This window comes from Vulpes vulpes, chromosome 10 (assembly GCF_048418805.1).
Source record: "Vulpes vulpes isolate BD-2025 chromosome 10, VulVul3, whole genome shotgun sequence".
In the NCBI taxonomy this organism is placed as follows: Eukaryota; Metazoa; Chordata; class Mammalia; order Carnivora; family Canidae; genus Vulpes; species Vulpes vulpes.
Window position 1 is genome coordinate 72,809,511 of NC_132789.1, and position 16,695 is coordinate 72,826,205.

Sequence of the window (16,695 nt, forward strand, 5' to 3'; positions counted from 1 at the left end):
CTTAGTTAACTGTCTATTGGAGGAAGCAGATGACAAAACTCAGCTGGCTAACCTAATTCTGTGTCTTTGTGAAGCTCTGCTTGCCTCAGTTTCCTTACTTGTAGATGAGAGAGCCGAACAGATCCCTAAAGCCTATATGATTCTGAGATTATAACTTCTGTGATTCTTGCTTCAGGAGAATCCTTATATTCTCTAATCTCTTTTCCCTGTGTGATTTTTCTTCAGTATAATTTTGTCAGTCTTTACCACTAAAAGGCAAGCTCCAGGAAAGGAGGCATTTTAACACATTGCTTTATCCCCAATGCTGAAATTAGGACCTGGGAATAGTGAAAGCTACCACAAATTATACATACCCTTTAATATGCCTCAGTAACAGGATATTTCTTTAAAAAAAAAAATCAGTATCCATTTAAATGTAGAATAATATTTTGAAAAGTTAGCAGGAATCAACTTCAATAGGATTACTGAATAAGTTTTTAATTCTTAGCGAGAGCAAGTGTTTAAGTCACTGATACAGCAATATCCCGAATCCTTTCTTAGTAGTAGTATTTGGTGGCTCTATTTCGAAAGAAACACAAACTCAAAAAATAACAATCCGTTATATTACAGCCTGCTCCTATGTCACTCTTGAAGTAAGTGCATGATGTTTGGAAATGCACTCAGTACCTTTGGATCTTAATACTGTATCAACATTTAGACCCAAAAGCTGTAGAGTAAAGCAGCCCATCTTTTATTTACACAGCTGTTTGGCTCCAGGGAAAAATAAGGTAAGAAAGTAAAGCACTGGTACCATTTTACTATTACAAACATACTCGTCATCTGTTACACAGAAATGGCTGTGGTTCACGTGCACACTTTCTCAGCTATTGGACCAGCCAAAAGGCAAAGCACAGGCATTAATGAGGCTGTATGTGTTTTAAATATAAATATGAAAAATACACTGATAAATATCTTTTTCATATACTGACTAGAATAATTCTAAAATATTATTGGCCTACTCATTCACAGATGCAGAAAACAAAACAAGCTCTTCTTCAGGATACACATAAGTCAGATGTTCTACAACACTTTATTTTACCATTTATCTTATTTTTAAAAACTAAGCCAATCAAAAAAAAAACTAAGCCAATCATCTCAAATACCACAGATTAGATTCAATATAAACAAACATCCTCTCCAATCACGAATAATATCCCTAAAGTTTTAATGAAATTCATTATTGTGCCAAAAAAGCGTCATAAAGAGCTTGTAAGAATGATAAGCATATAATAATATAAGAATGGAATGGAAATAAAGCCTCAATTCTCTTCCATATTCTTCATTTAAAGATGAGAAAGAATTATAAAAAATCTTAACACATGGGTGAACAAAAAGGTAGTTAATGCTTCTCAGCAAGTCAGGCTAGAAACCAACTAACTCAGCTAAACACAGGAAGTGTTCCTCTTTTAAACACCACAAAAATGTCTGTGGATTTCTTTAATTGTAAAGTTGATAAAATATAAAAATAGCCTGCATTATCCTAGGGTAAATTCAAATGAAAGAATCATAAACTTCCAGTCTGACTCCTAGATCAGATTTACACATCTAAATGTCAACTTAAATGCTTCTGTACCTGTTCATTATAAACTACTAGGGCTAGAATTGAAAATAATACATTTAAGGTATGAACATTTTAAATGTGTTTGACATTCCAAAGGAGGAGAGAGTTAAAAATGGCTGGAAAGATTTTTATTTTTAAACTTTTTTTAAAGATTTTTTTTATGTATATATTCATTAGAAAGAGAGAGAGAGAGAAATAGGCAGAGACACAGGCAGAGGGAGAAGCAGGCTCCATGCCAGAAGCCTGACAAGGGACTTGATCCCGGGTCTCCAGGATCAGGCCCTGGGCGGTAGGCAAGCGCTAAACCGCTGAGCCATCCAGGGATCCCCTGGAACGATTTTTAAATATCCAATGACTTTAAGGTTAAAGTAACTGCAATGGGTCAGTAATAAAGAAAAATTGAAAGGTGAGGCACAGAAACTTAAGACGAAAATAGTTCACCTTAAGTAGAAGGTCTCCCCTTAGTAAGAAAAAGGTAGTTTATAAATAACTCCCACAGTATATGATAACTCCTATACATACACACAGCATTAAAAAGGAAAGATCTGTAACATCTTCACGAATACTTCACTCCTTTCTTCTTATTTCTATTGGCTAACTTCTTGCCTTGTTGGTTGTAATCTGATTACGTCTAGCAATGCAACACTCCAATATATCTGTTTTAGGAATAATACATATCAGAACATTTAGAGTGCTGTTTGACAGCTTCGAGTTGCAGGAATTTAAAACAAATGCCAAGAAAAGCAAAGAAAATTTAATCATTCTGAAGTGCTGATTCTAGAAGTAACTTTGAAGGAAAGCCTTACACCACTTTACTATAAAACTTCTAATAAAGATGTATTTCTTCCAACGTGGGCAAAAACGTAAAGGAGAAAAAAAAAAAAACCCGCAATAGTTCATGTATTATTGAGTTCTGGTTTAAAAATCAACCTATGTTCTTATAAAGTGATTTTCATACTAATTAGCAATGACTCTGCTAATTATATTTGGAAAATAAGAACTGTTCCTTAAGACCGTTTAGAAAAATACGTGGAGAATTGCTCAAAATCCACACAAAGGTAAATCACAGGCTTTGTCAATTGGATGAAGAGAAAGGACTATGCAAGGCAGACAGAAAATGAGGCTTCGTTTACACTAACCAGGTAGAAATAGGGGGAAAAAAATCCATAAAAACTGGGTGAAGATGAGAAGAAAAAAAAAAAATCGCCATCAACAATTCTACTTCTTGCTTCTCAGGTAACAGAGGAAAAACCCACCGGGACAGGAGGGAGTCCCAGGGTCTAAACTCCTCCGTCTACTAAGGAAGGGGCCAGGGCTTCCAGGGGATGGATCCTGGGTTCACAGCGACCCAGCACAGGGGCCGAGTTCAATACTCCGGGAACACTGCCCTTTCCTAGAATAACTGATTGCTTAACACAGGAATCTAAACTCCTTTGACACACAAAGCACCGTCCCCCAAACTCGAGGAGGGACGAGCCAGTGTTCCCCCGCTCCCGGGTCTTGATTCACCTGGCGCTGAGAGCTCCCAGCGCCGCGGGGCTCCGCGTTTAAAGGGCGGTCCCAGGAGATACGCGATTGCCAGGCAGCCCCTCTCCGCAGGAAGGGACGAGAAAACCCGGCAGCACACGCCGTCCGCTCAGCACTGGCACGGCCCTCGGGAGAGGTAGGGCGGGGGCGACGCCGTTAACCCCCCGGGGAGGAGAAAGTTGCTCCAGAGCCACGACCAGCCGCGTTCGCTGCAAACTTTCCAGCCGCAGCGCGAGCGCCGTCACTTACCGGCGGCAGAAGTCATGATTCCCCCGTGCAGCTCGCTTCCCCGCTCGCCCCTTCAATCCCTGCTCCTCTTACAGTCCATTGTTTCAAGAGTTTGGGCAGAAGAGAAAAGCCTCCACGGCGCCCGCATTCCGTCCCGCGGCCCCGCGGCGCGGCTGGAGCGCCGCACAAAGGACGCGGCCGGCTCCCGGGACCCGGCGACGCTCCCGGGCGCGAGCCGCAGGCGGCGGGCGGGCACGAGCGCCAGTCAGCCGAGCTCCAGACGGACGGCCAGGCGCGGGCACGAGCAGGGCTCACCGCGGCTCCGCCGGCGCGTGCACCTCTCCAGCTCCAAAAAAAAAAAAAAAAAAAAAAAAAATCAGTGCTCCTGGCGCCCCCTGTTAGTCGCGGCCGTAAAAGGCAGACAAAAGCTCCAGCCTCCTCCAATCAGCGGGCGTGAGCTTCCTCCCGCTCCCGCCCCTCCCGCCCACAGGCTCAACCTCTGCTCCAATAAGCGGTCCTGAAAAGGGGGCGTGGGCTGCGCGGCCTGCTGGGAATTGTAGTTTTGCGGACAGACGCGACGGTCTGTTGCAGACGCCGGGGTGCCGCCTGTTCTCCCGCCTTCATTTCCCATCGTGCTGAGGCGGGTGGCATGGCGGAGAAGGATGACACCGGAGTTTGACGAAGAAGTGGTTTTTGAGGTAAGGGGAAAATGGCGGTGGGTATGGATTGCCTTTGTTTGAGAAGGACGAGGGGGAAGGCGAAGGGCCGATCCCAGGAGAAGGGATCGGGTGACGCTCCTACCCGCCTCGGGCATCGAATCTCGGCGATTTCTGGGCCTAGTGTGGGTCGCAGCCTGACAGGTGTAGCCCCAGGCACGGTCGCCGCGGCAATCTCCGCCTCAGGCCCGCCCAGAATTCCCAGCTGGGGCCCCGTTGCTAGGCCCGCGCACCGGAGCCCTGCGGGTTCCTTCCCGGGAGATGACTTTGCCGCGGGGGTTCAGCGCCCGGGTGGGGCGGGGCCCGATCGTGCATTTTTTGGATACTCCTCAGTACAACTTAGCCTCCCCCCTTTTTCGTCCCGGATTTTTTGGGTCTGTCTCCAGAAGTGTCGCAGGTCACGGTTCACCGTCGAGGCGTGGCCCTCGTAACGAAGGCAGCAGGTGCTAGTTTTCTAACACGTTTTAAAATCTGTGTGTGGGATCTACCGAGAATGATTAGGACCGAGGCATCTCAACATCTAGGTGCCATTCTTTTGTCCTTTGCTGTTGCGCTAGGTGTAGCCAGCTCTCCTGACGCGAGGCTCTGGATGTGAGTGCTTTTGTGTGGGACTATTTTAAGACGTTCTCTGCCATCTTGAATGAAAAAAAAAAAAAAAAAAAAAAAAACACCACCAACAGCAAACAGGCGAGTGTTTTTGTTGCCATTTGTCTATCAGTTCCAGGTGAAAGCTTACATCCAGTGTAGATCTATTGCACGTATGTAGGCTTTAGGTTTCCTCATCCAACCAGATTTTTTAAAATTAAAGAAAAAGAAAAAAGGAATGACCCATTCCAAACAGTGGGAAAAGCTAGGCATTAAATTGCAGAGTGATAAATGGTGAAATATGTATAAACTGTCATTGGAGGATTGATGTGGAAACGGCAGTCTGTTCTTGTGAGAGGCTACACCCAGTACGTGATATCGGAGGTAAGCCTTGAACTATGAATCGGATTAGAACGAAAGGAGAAAATGCTCTACCGGGAAAGAGAACTGAACATGCCAGGGTTAGGAGGTGTGAGAGGACCTGGTATGGATTTTTTCAGGGGCATGAGTGTGGAGGGTCACTATCTAAAGGGGTTTGATGTGGCTAGAATGTAGAGGTAGTGGAAGATAAGGCCATTTTATTTACCAAAATGAAGAATCTGGATTTGAGGAGCACATTTGGGAAGGCAAGTGTCTGAATTTCGGAAAGGAGAGAAGAAATAATGGAATAATGGCTTGGATAGGGAATTCTTAGAATTAAAGGTAAAATCAAGGAAAACAGTTACAGATTGAATGTGGGAGATGAAGGAGACAAAAATCTAGGTTGCTCAGGGTAAAGAAAACTGGGCAGCTGTTATTTTTTTTTTACCCTATATTTTCTTAGATTTATGAATATAATAGTAATGGATGCTCAAAACTATTTCATTGTAGGGCAGCCCAGGTGGCTTAGCGGTTTAGCGCCGCCTTCGGCCCAGGGCCTGATCCTGGAGACCTGGGATCGAGTCCCACGTCCGGCTTCCTGCATGGAGCCTGCTTCTCCCTCTGTCTGTGTCTCTGCCTCTCTCTCTCTCTCTCTCTCCCTCCCTTCCTCTCCCCCTCCTCCTCTCCGTGTCTCTCATTGATAAATAAATAAAATCTTAAAAAAAATATTTCATTGTAGAAAATAAGCTATAGAATTAAAATCATCCTTTATCCTATCACCCAAAGATGGCCCCTACTAGTATTATAGTACTGTTACAGACTTTAAAAGCAAATGTATATTTAATGTGTGATATTTTTTAAAGCAAAAGGTATCATACCACATAGAATTTTGTATGTATTTCTAACTTAAATTCATCATGATTATTTATTCATTACTGAAAACATTATTAATAATTTAATATTATGTATGTGTATTTTAATTTAACCATTTTCCCATTTTGGATAATTGTATTGTTTTAAAATACATTGTAATAACACTGATATGATGGCATCTTTAACTGCAACTCTGATTTTTCCTTAGAATAATTTCTAGAAGTGAAACTAATTGGTCAGTTTTTTAAAACTTATAGAGAAATAAGAGAAAGGTTATACTAATTTATATTTCCACTAGGAATAAGAATATTCATTTCACCAAATGCTCAGCAATGGTTTTTTTTTTGTTTGTTTCTTTTAATCTTTGCTAATTTGATATGGAAAAATAGCATTCCATTGTTCTAATTTATATTTTGTGCATTTATTGGAACCATTTAAATTTCTTTGCATGTTTCTCTTTATATTTTTTTGTCTACTTTCCTATTGGATGCCAGCTTCTTTTTTTTTATTTTTATTTTTTATTTTGGAGGAGGGAGAGACAGAGCATCTTCGACAGGGTCCATGCTCAGCATGGAGCCAGAAGCCTGAAGCAGAGCTCAGTCTCACGATCCTGAGATCATGACTGAGCCCAAATCGGAAGTCCCATCACTTAACCAACTGAGCCACCCAGGCACCCTTGGATGCTAGTTTCTTTTTTTCTTTTTTTAATTTTTTAAAAAAGATTTTATTTATTTATTCTTGAGAGATAGAAGGAGAGACAGAGCCAGAGACACAGGCAGAGACAGAGCCAGAGACACAGGCAGAGGGAGAAGCAGGCTCCATGCACCGGGAGCCCGACGTGGGACTCAATCCCGGGTCTCCAGAATCGCGCCCTGGGCCAAAGGCAGGCGCCAAACCGCTGCGCCACCCAGGGATCCCCTGGATGCTAGTTTCTTTTTTTTTTTTTTTTTTTTAAATTTTTAATTTTTTATTTATTTATGATAGTCACAGAGAGAGAGAGAGAGGCAGAGACACAGGCAGAGGGAGAAGCAGGCTCCATGCACCGGAAGCCCGATGTGGGATTCGATCCCGGGTCTCCAGGATCGCGCCCTGGGCCAAAGGCAAGCGCCAAACCGCTGCGCCACCCAGGGATCCCTGGATGCTAGTTTCTTAAAAATTGGTTTGCAGGAGCTCTTGGTTGGCTCATTCAGTTAAGCACGTGACTCTTGGTTTCAGCTGGGATCATGATCTCGTAATGGTGTGATGGAGCCCCCAAGTTGTGCTCAGTGCAGTGTCCTCTTCAGGTCCAGCTCCCCCCTCTGCTCTGCTCCTCATGGTCATTGGCTTCTTCTCTCTCTGTATTTCTCAAATAAATAAATAAAATATTTTTTCAAAAACAATGATTTGCAAAAAAAAAAAAAGCATAAGTTCTTCATGTGTTACTTAGCCTTATTACACTTATAGAAAATTGTTTCTAGTTTGCTGTTTGTTTTTTGTCATATAAGCTTTACTGAAGCATAATATGCGTAAGTGTACAAATCATAAATGTGCAGATTGACAAGTTTTGACGTGTTAAATACACCCATGTGACCAACAGCCAAATCAAGAAACAACAACACCAGCACACAAGAAGCTACCTTTTATTTTCTGTGGGTTTTGCCCACCTCAGAGATAACCATTATTCAGACTTGTAATAACTTATTTTGTCTATTTTTATACTTTATACACTGTGCAATTCTTTTTTAGACTGACTTTATTTTTGCTCTATGGTCTTGTTAGATTCATCCATATTGTCATATGAGCATTTTTATTTCTCCATAGTATTCCATATGAGCGACAACTTTTTAATCCATTCTGCTGTTCTAGTTTGGGTAGTTTCCAATTTGGGACTGTTCTAGCTAGCGTTGCTTAATATATATGTTTTGTTGAATGCTTTTATTTTATTTCATTTTATTATTTTATTTTATTCATTTGAGAGAGAGAGAGAACAAGTGGTAGGGAGGAGCAAAGGAAGAGAGAGCGATCAGGAAGCCCAATGTGGGGCTCAATCCCGGGACCCAGAGATCATGACCTGAGCTGAAGGGAGAGATGCTTAATTGACTGAGCCACCCAGGCGCCCCTTGTTGAGCATATTTCTGTTGAGTATATACTTAGAAGTAGAATTACTGAGTCATGGGAAATGCACCTGTTCACCTTTTGTAGATATTGCTAAATATTATTCCAACCTAGTTGTACCAGTTTATACTCCTGCCAGCAGTATATAAGAGAGGTCTGGTTGCTCTACATCCTCACCAACACTTGGTAATGTCAGTCTTTCTTGTTACTATTCTGGTTGTGTCTTCTGGTGTATTCTTTTGCTTTCAATTTGCATTTTCCTGATAAGGAAATTGAGTCTTTTTATATGTTTATGAGCCCACCCTATGTATCTATCCACTTTGTAAAGCCAGTTCAAATTGTGTATTTTTCAATTGCGTTATGTCTTTCACTGTTGAAGGGAGTTCTTTACATAATACTGGATATAGGGATGCCCGGGTGGCTCAATGGTTGAGCATCTGCCTTTGGCCCAGGGCTGGCCCAGGGCATGATCCTGGAGACCCAGGATTGAGTCCCACATCAGGCTTCCTGCATGGAGCCTGCTTTTCCCTCTGCCTGTGTCTCTGCCTCTCTCTCTTTCTCTCTCTCTCTCTCTCTCTCTCTGTCTGTCTCTGTCTCTCGCTGTGTCTCTCGTGAATAAATAAATAAATTTTAAAAAAAATAATAATAATACTGGATATAAGTCTTTTGTTGGATATATGCACCTCAAATATCTCAGAATGTGTGTGGCACTCTCTTAATAGTGTCTTTTAATGAACAGAAGCTCTTAGCTTTATTATAATCTGATTAAACCTTTTTCTTTTGTGGTTAGTGCTTTTAAAGAAATATTTGCCTACTTTAAGGTTAGGTATTTTCTCTGAAAGTTTTATTTTACCTTTTGCATTTAGATCATCCATCTGGAACTGATTTTTACATGGTATGAAGTAAAGGTCAACATTTTTCTTCCCGAATGGATGTCCAGTTAACCTGACATTTGTGCAGCAGACCATTCTTTCTCCCACTGAACTACCTACCATGTTGCCTTTGTAATAAATCAGGATACCTTATATGTGTAGCTCTATTTCTGGATGTTCTCTTTTCCATTGGTCAGTTTGACCATCCTTGTGCCATAACATGTTATTTTAATCAGTGTAACTTTATAGTAGGTCTTAGTGTCTGGTAGGATAAACCTTTCAGCTTTATTTTCCTCCAGGGTTGCTTTGGTTATTTCATATTTGGTCCTTTGCATTTCCAAATGAATTTTAGAATCAGCCTATCAATTTCAATTAAGAAAAAAACCTACTGAGATTCTGACTGGGATTGCTTTCAATCTGTATTTTGATTTGGAAAGACTCACTGTCTTTAAAATACTGGATCTTTCAATCCATGAACACTGCATACCTTCTAAAAGAGGCAGGTTCCCATCTCTGTGCCCTTGAACTGATTTTACAACAGGGAATATAAGAGAGGAAAATAATTTTCCCTCTATCCTTCTGAATTCTTGACTGAGACCCCTGGTAATAAAAGATAACATTAACAAGAAAAAACAAAGTTTATTAACATGTATACCTTGTACACTTGGGAGATTCTGTTAAAAACCACAGCTGGACAGTATTTAAAGCAGTAAAAACATTTTAATTCCAACTATCACAGTAGGAGAAAAGAGACTGCAGTGCAGAACCAGGCTTAATTACAAATATAGCATGGGCAAGTAGGAATTTAATTACTAAGAGGAAACACTGAGGTGTGAGGGGTTTTTGGTTAAACTGATGAGGATTCTTCCTGAAGACAGGCCAGGGGGTGGGAGACATCAACCGGGGAGGGGCCAGGATGGTGATAAAAGATGAGGAACCCAATATCATATCAAGGTTGTTAATGCTCATGAAGCTGAAAACACATGATCACGATCATAAGCAACAACCTAAGAATCAGGAAACCATCACAACTGCCTCTCAATAACCCACAAAGCTGGTACAGTGGTACTGGAACTCGAAATCTATCCACTGTCTCTACTACAACTGCCTCTGCATTACCAGAAAGCTGGTAACACGTATAAGAAGGAAGGACAATGGGAAGGGAAGGGAAGAAAGGAAAGAAAGAAGAGAGAAAGAAAAAGCCCAATTTATATCTAGCACCCTAGCTGCAAAGTAATTTGGGAAATTTTACTTACATTTAGCTTTCCTGTCTCTTTATTTCCTGTTTCTTTAATATAAGACTCACACTTATAAAGCAGGAAGATAGAATGGAGGTTGAACAAACTAGTCTATCATCCATGATAGGACCTAACCTCTCCTCCCTGAAGAAAATCTGACTGGATATTTTTGGTGTATTTGTTTTAATAGTGTTATTTTAATGACTTTCAGAGTCAGAAATCAGACTCATTTATATCTTAAGACATACTCAGAATGTCATACTACATTAACATTAAAATCTTAAATTTAAGTAAAGCAAAATTTTGGAAAGTATTCCAAATACATCCTTTCCCTACTTAAAATTCTTTAAGTATCTTGACTTTTTAAAATATTTTATTTATTTATTCATAAGAGACACAGAGAAAGAGAGGCAGAGACATAGGCAGAGGAGAAGCAGGCTTTCTGTGGGAAGCCTGATGCGGGACTTGATCCCAGGACCTGGGTATCATGACCTGAGCTAAAGGCCGATGCTCAACCACTGAGCCACCTAGATGCCCCAAGTATCTTGATTTAATATCAATTTCCTGTAGTATTCATAAGCCTACTGTCTTTTCTTATAATTCTGGTCCAGAGGTCACCCTTGAGTCATGCTAGTCTGGGTGGTCTAGGAGTGCACTGAAAGATGGTGTAGTAGAGGAATTAAGAAAAGAAAAGAAGAGTGAGATTCCCAGGTCCAGGTCCAGTCCTTGCCCGAGAATCTGACCACCTTCATTTTATTAGTACTAGATTCCATATATATGTTCAAAGTTATTAATTCCAGTATCTTTGAGCCTAACTACCCCAAAAGGCTCCAGTGGAAAGGACAGCATAACCTCAGACTCAGACCTCTCAGGCTGAACAAAGTTTAGAAAATGATGAGCAGCATATCTAACATGATACTGCTAAGCAAAATAAATACAGAAATACCAGTATCATCATTTTACTCTGTTATCTCTAAGATGTTTTGAGAGTAGGAAGTCTGTTGACCTCAGGCAGGTGTTAAAAATTTCTGATGTTGCTTTTTTGTAGCTTTCATATTTTTTCATTATAAATTTATTGCAGAAACTTTGAATCAGTCATCCTCTTTTAAATCCTTCCACTCCCAGAGGGAAGAATACCTGAAAATAAGAACATTTTATCTGAAGGACAAATATTTCTTCCTCTTTGCATTATTTGTAGTGCATCTAAACCATTTCTTTGTAACTTCCCCTATAGGGACAAAGTTGTCCTCTGGGATCTTTATTCCACATTTCTGTATGTAGTAACCTTACTTTCTGTAGTTGAACTCTTTTTGGTGTTTGTTGAAATTCATTCTCTTTTCCTTTGTTAATTACTGAGAAAGCTAATTTTTGCCCCTTATATGGATTTCTTTCCCTCATTCATACTTCTCAGTAAATTATTGTTAACTCTGTTGGGAGTATGTTCAGGTTTATGTCCCCGCCCTCCATCCCCACACTAATCAATCAGATAAACATGAAATGGGTCTCACAGTACCTTGCACATTTAAAAGTACTTTTAAAAATCCTCTCATAGGGTACCCGGGTGGCTTGGTTGGTTGAATGTCCAACTCTTGATTATGGCTCAGGGTCCTGTGATCAAACTTTGCCTTGGGCTCTTTGCGGAGCTTGCTTAGGGTTCTTTCTCTGCCTTCCCTTGTGCTTGCTCTGTCTCTGTCTCTCTCTCTCTTTCTATTTTTTAAAAAATCCTCTCTTGCTCGATTCTCCTATCTTTATATTATTTTTATAATTTTATTTATTTTTTATATTTTAATTCCAATATCCTTTATATTTTTATAGGTTGTTATACATCTCAAAAGAACATTAAGGCATTTTTTATAAGTATCATTTGTAGATTCTTTCCTTCTTGCATTATTGATTTGATTAATGGAAGTAAGTTGTTTTTGTGAATGTATACATTGACAGTATTTGCTATTTTGATAATGGAGTTATTGTCGGGAATAATAAAATTTAAGGTATTGTATTATTTTATTTTCACTTAAAATGTATCTTCAGTTTTCTGTAGTACATTAAGCTCCACAATTGTATTATATAAAATATTCTATTTCTGAATAGTAGCTGAGATTGAAAGCATAGCAAAATTCATGCTTTTGTCACTATCTGTAATAGAAAAAATACTTATTAATGGAGTTATTAAATTAGAACCTTATTGACATAAGGATTAATACTAAGGCCAAAGCTAATTTATTACCAGATGTACAATAATGTTTGTTTAACATGAATTATAAAAATTATTCTTGGAAAACAAGTCTTTGCTTTTTTCTGTATGGGTCCTGTTGTTTCTTTCATTTTGGCTTCACATATCCTCAGAGCTCTAATAAAGTTTTTAACATTTAAAAAAATAAAACCAATGAAACAGAACAGATTTGGGGCAAAAAAAAAAAATACTTTAACTTTTTTTTTTAAATACAAGCATTCCGGGACACCTGGGTGGCTCAGTGTTTGAGCATCTGCCTTCGGCTCAGGTCGTGATCCTGGGGTCCTGGGATCGAGTCCCGAGTCCCACGTCGGGCTCCCTGCGGGGAGCCTGCTTCTCCCTCTGCCTGTATCTCTGCCTCTCTCTCTCTCTGTCTCTCATAATAAATAAATAAAATATAAAAAAAAAATACAAGCATTCTAAAACATAGTAAGTAGGTCTCTCTCTTATTTGTTTTTTTGCATTTATTAAAAGTTTATTTTAATTTGCATTTATTAGAAGTTTATTTGCATTTATGCAAGTTTCTTTGTCTCAAGTTATGGTATAAAATGCTTAAATTATTTTTATGGTTGTCTTGGTATTTTACATAGTTCTATTAAAGGCTTTCTTTTTTTTTTTTTAAGTTTTTTATTTAATCTCTACACCCAACATGGAGTTTGAACTCGCAACCCTGAAATCAAGAGTTGTATGGTCTTCCTGCTGAGCCAGACAGGCACCCCAAAGGCTTTCATTTTTTAAAAGCATTGTAGAGGGGCACCTGGGTGACTCAGTTGGTTAAGCATCTGCCTTCTGCTCAGGTCATGGTCCTGAGGTCCTGGGATTGTGTCCAGAGTCAGGTTCCCTGCTTAGCGGGGAGCTTGCTTCTCCCTCTCCCCACCCCCCCACCCCCACCTGCTGGTGCTTTCTCTCCCTATCTCTCTCTCTCTCTCTCTCAAATAAATAAATAAAATCTTTAAAAAATAAATAAAAAATGAAAGCAAGGGGACTAGACTAGTAGTCAGGAGACTGACATTAATTAGCAATGATATCTTGAATGAATCACTTAATTTCTCTAAAATTTGCTTCCCATTTATTATAAAGGAGTTATACCAGATCATCCTTTAGTATTAAATTTTTCTCAAATCTCATAGGTTGAATAAATGAGAGTAAACCCTTAGAGTCTTCCATTAGGAAATACAGGAAGAAATTCTGCTCATTTCCAGTCCTTTTTTAGATCAAAAACCTTTACTCAGTTTTATTTTTCCTGGTTCTGTACCAGTGTTGCATAAGTTCCCAAAGTTGGGATTCTGTGGACTAATCTATACCATTAATCTCTTTGACCTTTATTAAAGTCGGTTTTCCACTTCTGTATGTATCTTGCCCAGTCCTTTTAGTTTTACTTTTCCTTACAGATTCTCTCTTTCGAATGAAAGGACTTAATGCATCATTTTGAGAGTTAAAATCTCTCCTTTATCTCTTAAGAGAACCACAAATTCTTTCTCCACCCTTTTTATTATCATTTGGGATAAGGAGAAAAAATAAGGTTGGATATGATCTAGTGATACCCAGATCTCATTTTAATGTTTATTGCATGCTCTTCTCACAGCGTGTTGCCAATGTGCCTGACCTGTTCTAATTTTTGTCCTAAAGTAGTTAGAGTTTCACTTCCTTACTTTGCTTCTGCCATGCATTCAGTAACTGCCCATTATATGCCAGTTGATTAACCAGATATTGAATGATATTAAGGATGGTGTCAGAACTGAGAGCACTCAATCCACCATTGCTATCTTCCTTTCCCTTAGTTAAGACCAAGTCACTGTCGCTCTTTATATTCAATCAAGTATATGAGCTGTGCAAGTCAGTTTTCTCCCTTTGCATCTCTTCAGCTTTCTTTTGATGGATATGTTTTGTTTTGGACTAGATACTACTGTTCTTAAGTACATTTCTTCTTTTATATAGAAAAAATTTAGTTACTCTCTTTAAAACTTTTTGTTGTGTGTAACATTTCATGTAAGATTGATTAGTTAGGATGCACTTTGATTGGGAAATTTTAGAAGCCTGTAGCCAGGAGAATTTATCTGTGTCTTACCTGCTGCTAGTTTTAAAAAAATGTTTAAATAAAGACAAGCTTTAAGTAATATCCTTTAAAGGCATTTAAAAAACCCTATTCTTTCTATTACTTCTGCACTTACTGAGTAATACTGAGTGGCAATGAAGAAATTATGTTGAGGTTTTTTCAGAGAGCTGCTTCTGATAGGAAAATGCTTAGTAATGATGAAGACACACCCTCCAGTTCAGTGGCCATTTTGTAGTATAGCTCTTCTGGAGAAACAAGTGGGAACCATCAAAGAAAGAAGTGTATGGATCAAAAGAATATGGGCAAAAGGCAATACGTTTTTCATCTAGGTCCATTGGAGAAATTATAACTATGCTGTCCGTGAGTAGTTTATTTAATTAGTAGGACCAATTTTTATGGATGCTTTTAGCTTACTTAATCTTTTTGATTTCTATGATTAGATTTTGCTTTGCTCATATTGAGGAACAATGAAACTATGCTTGGATTCAAGGTTTTGGGTATAGTAATTTAGAAGTTGTGTTGAAATGTGTAAACTCCAAAAAGTATTTCCTGTTATTTTATCTTGCAAGGTACTTTTTTATGATATTACCTAGCTAAGGTTTAAGGTTGGGGGTGGGGGAGACAGTGAGCAGTTATGTTCAAATTATACTTTCTGGTTGTATACTGATTTAAAGATAAGTGAAAAGAATGAAATTCAGTATATTGGCAATATAATTAATAGTAATGGGGAAATTTTTTTTTGTAGGGTTTGTTAATTATGACAGTTTTAGTTCTTTATAACTAAAAGGGTCTTCATTAAAAATAGAGAAAATAGCTACCTTGTATAATTTGGTAACGACAGTCTTCCTCATCAGCTTATTTTGTGGTGTTCTGCAGTTAGCCGGAAATAAATAAGGAAATCATAACAATTGACAATAGGAGTTCCTCCTTTTCCATCATATTTTCCCAGAAAATTACTGTTCTATATGTGGTCATTACATTTAGACCTATAGCTTTAAACTATATTCAATGATAAAAGACTTTTAAAATATTTTTAATAGCTAGTAAACAATCATTTCCGGGCAGATATTCTCCATCAAATTAAAGTTTATAGTATTTTCTTTTCTGAAGAAATTAAGGACGGATACAGATTTTTTAAAGAAAAGTTACCTTTAGGTAATTTGATGAATTCTTTTAACAAGGGAATGGAAACAAAGGCTTCTAGGTAAGCACAGGTTTATTGTAAGTTGAGGTCTTCATTAACAAAGTCTCTGCTCTGTTATAAAATTTCATGTCTCTGTGCTCATGCCTCCTGTCTCTTACTGCCTTAGTAGCTAACTGCCTTTTCCTCTTGGTTCTTGTGTTTCATACAGATTTGTAGAGATCAAATGACATCTGACAATAGTTAGCATTTTATCAGACCTAATAGTATGGCTTTGATACAGTACTAACATTTTAAATAATAAAACTGTGTGATAGTTGACTTGATCATTAATTTTGATGCAGAAAAGTGCACAGGATCATTCTATTCATTTGCAAAAATAACAGTTCAACACCTTTTATATCAGGCCTTATGCTGGGCACCTTTTTCCGAACAAATAACGCATGAGTATATTCTCATTATAAAAAAAGTCAACACAGGGAAAGCATCAGCCCTCCCTTACCCTTCCTTCTCTTCCCCTGATCCTCTTTTCTTCCCAGAAATAACCACTGTAACCAGTTACCTTCCAGATCATTTTCAGTGTGTTACATTCACTTATATATATGCAAATATGTATGCATAATACACATAGAAATGTTGTATAATTTGACTTTTTTATAATGTAAGTGGATTCTTAAATGGCTGCAGTAGTCAGTGTTCTTGTATGTACATTTAAGCATTCTTTTATAACTATATCCATAAAATAGATAACTAGTTGAATCGCAAGGTCAATAGATATATTTTATAGATGTACTCTCACTAATAGTGTATGAAGTATCTTTTCCTCATACCCTTGCCAACACTAAACACAATCAAACTTAACTGTTGCCAAGTACCAGATTAAAATTATATATTTGTTTGAGTAAAGTCTAACATGTTTTTATTTATATTCACCCATTTGTATTTTTTTCTTTGAACTGCCTCTTTATATCCTTTGCCCGTATTTTTAGTTTTTAATATTTTCTTATTGGATTATATGGTCTTACTGTAAGTTAAGGTAATTAGTTTTATCATATGTTGGCCATATTTTCTCTTCAGTGTCATAAGACTTGTTTTAAAAACCCAGTGAGCTGGGACACCCAGGTGCCTCAGCCTAAGGTTAAGCATCTACCTTTGGCTCACGGCATGATCCG

At 38.7% G+C, this 16,695-nt stretch overlaps 2 protein-coding genes across 11 annotated transcripts in view; one reads left to right on the plus strand and one right to left on the minus strand.

Moving 5' to 3' along the window:
- The window catches only part of FGD6 (FYVE, RhoGEF and PH domain containing 6), a 113,204-nt gene extending 109,473 nt beyond the window's left edge, over positions 1-3,731 (minus strand). The window contains exon 1 of one of the 2 annotated variants that reach the window (XM_026013002.2): positions 3,377-3,731. In XM_026013002.2, coding sequence (XP_025868787.1) covers positions 3,377-3,392 — 16 coding nt within the window. In that variant the 5' untranslated portion in view covers positions 3,393-3,731. The remainder of the gene's footprint in view (positions 1-3,376) is intronic. The other variant, XM_026013001.2, reaches the window with a different exon arrangement.
- A 125-nt stretch (positions 3,732-3,856) lies between these two features.
- The window catches only part of VEZT (vezatin, adherens junctions transmembrane protein), a 68,688-nt gene continuing 55,849 nt past the window's right edge, over positions 3,857-16,695 (plus strand). For 8 of the 9 annotated variants that reach the window (XM_026012995.2, XM_026012996.2, XM_026012997.2 and 5 more), the window contains exon 1: positions 3,857-4,053. In XM_026012995.2, coding sequence (XP_025868780.1) covers positions 4,018-4,053 — 36 coding nt within the window. In that variant the 5' untranslated portion in view covers positions 3,857-4,017. The remainder of the gene's footprint in view (positions 4,054-16,695) is intronic. The other variant, XM_026013000.2, reaches the window with a different exon arrangement.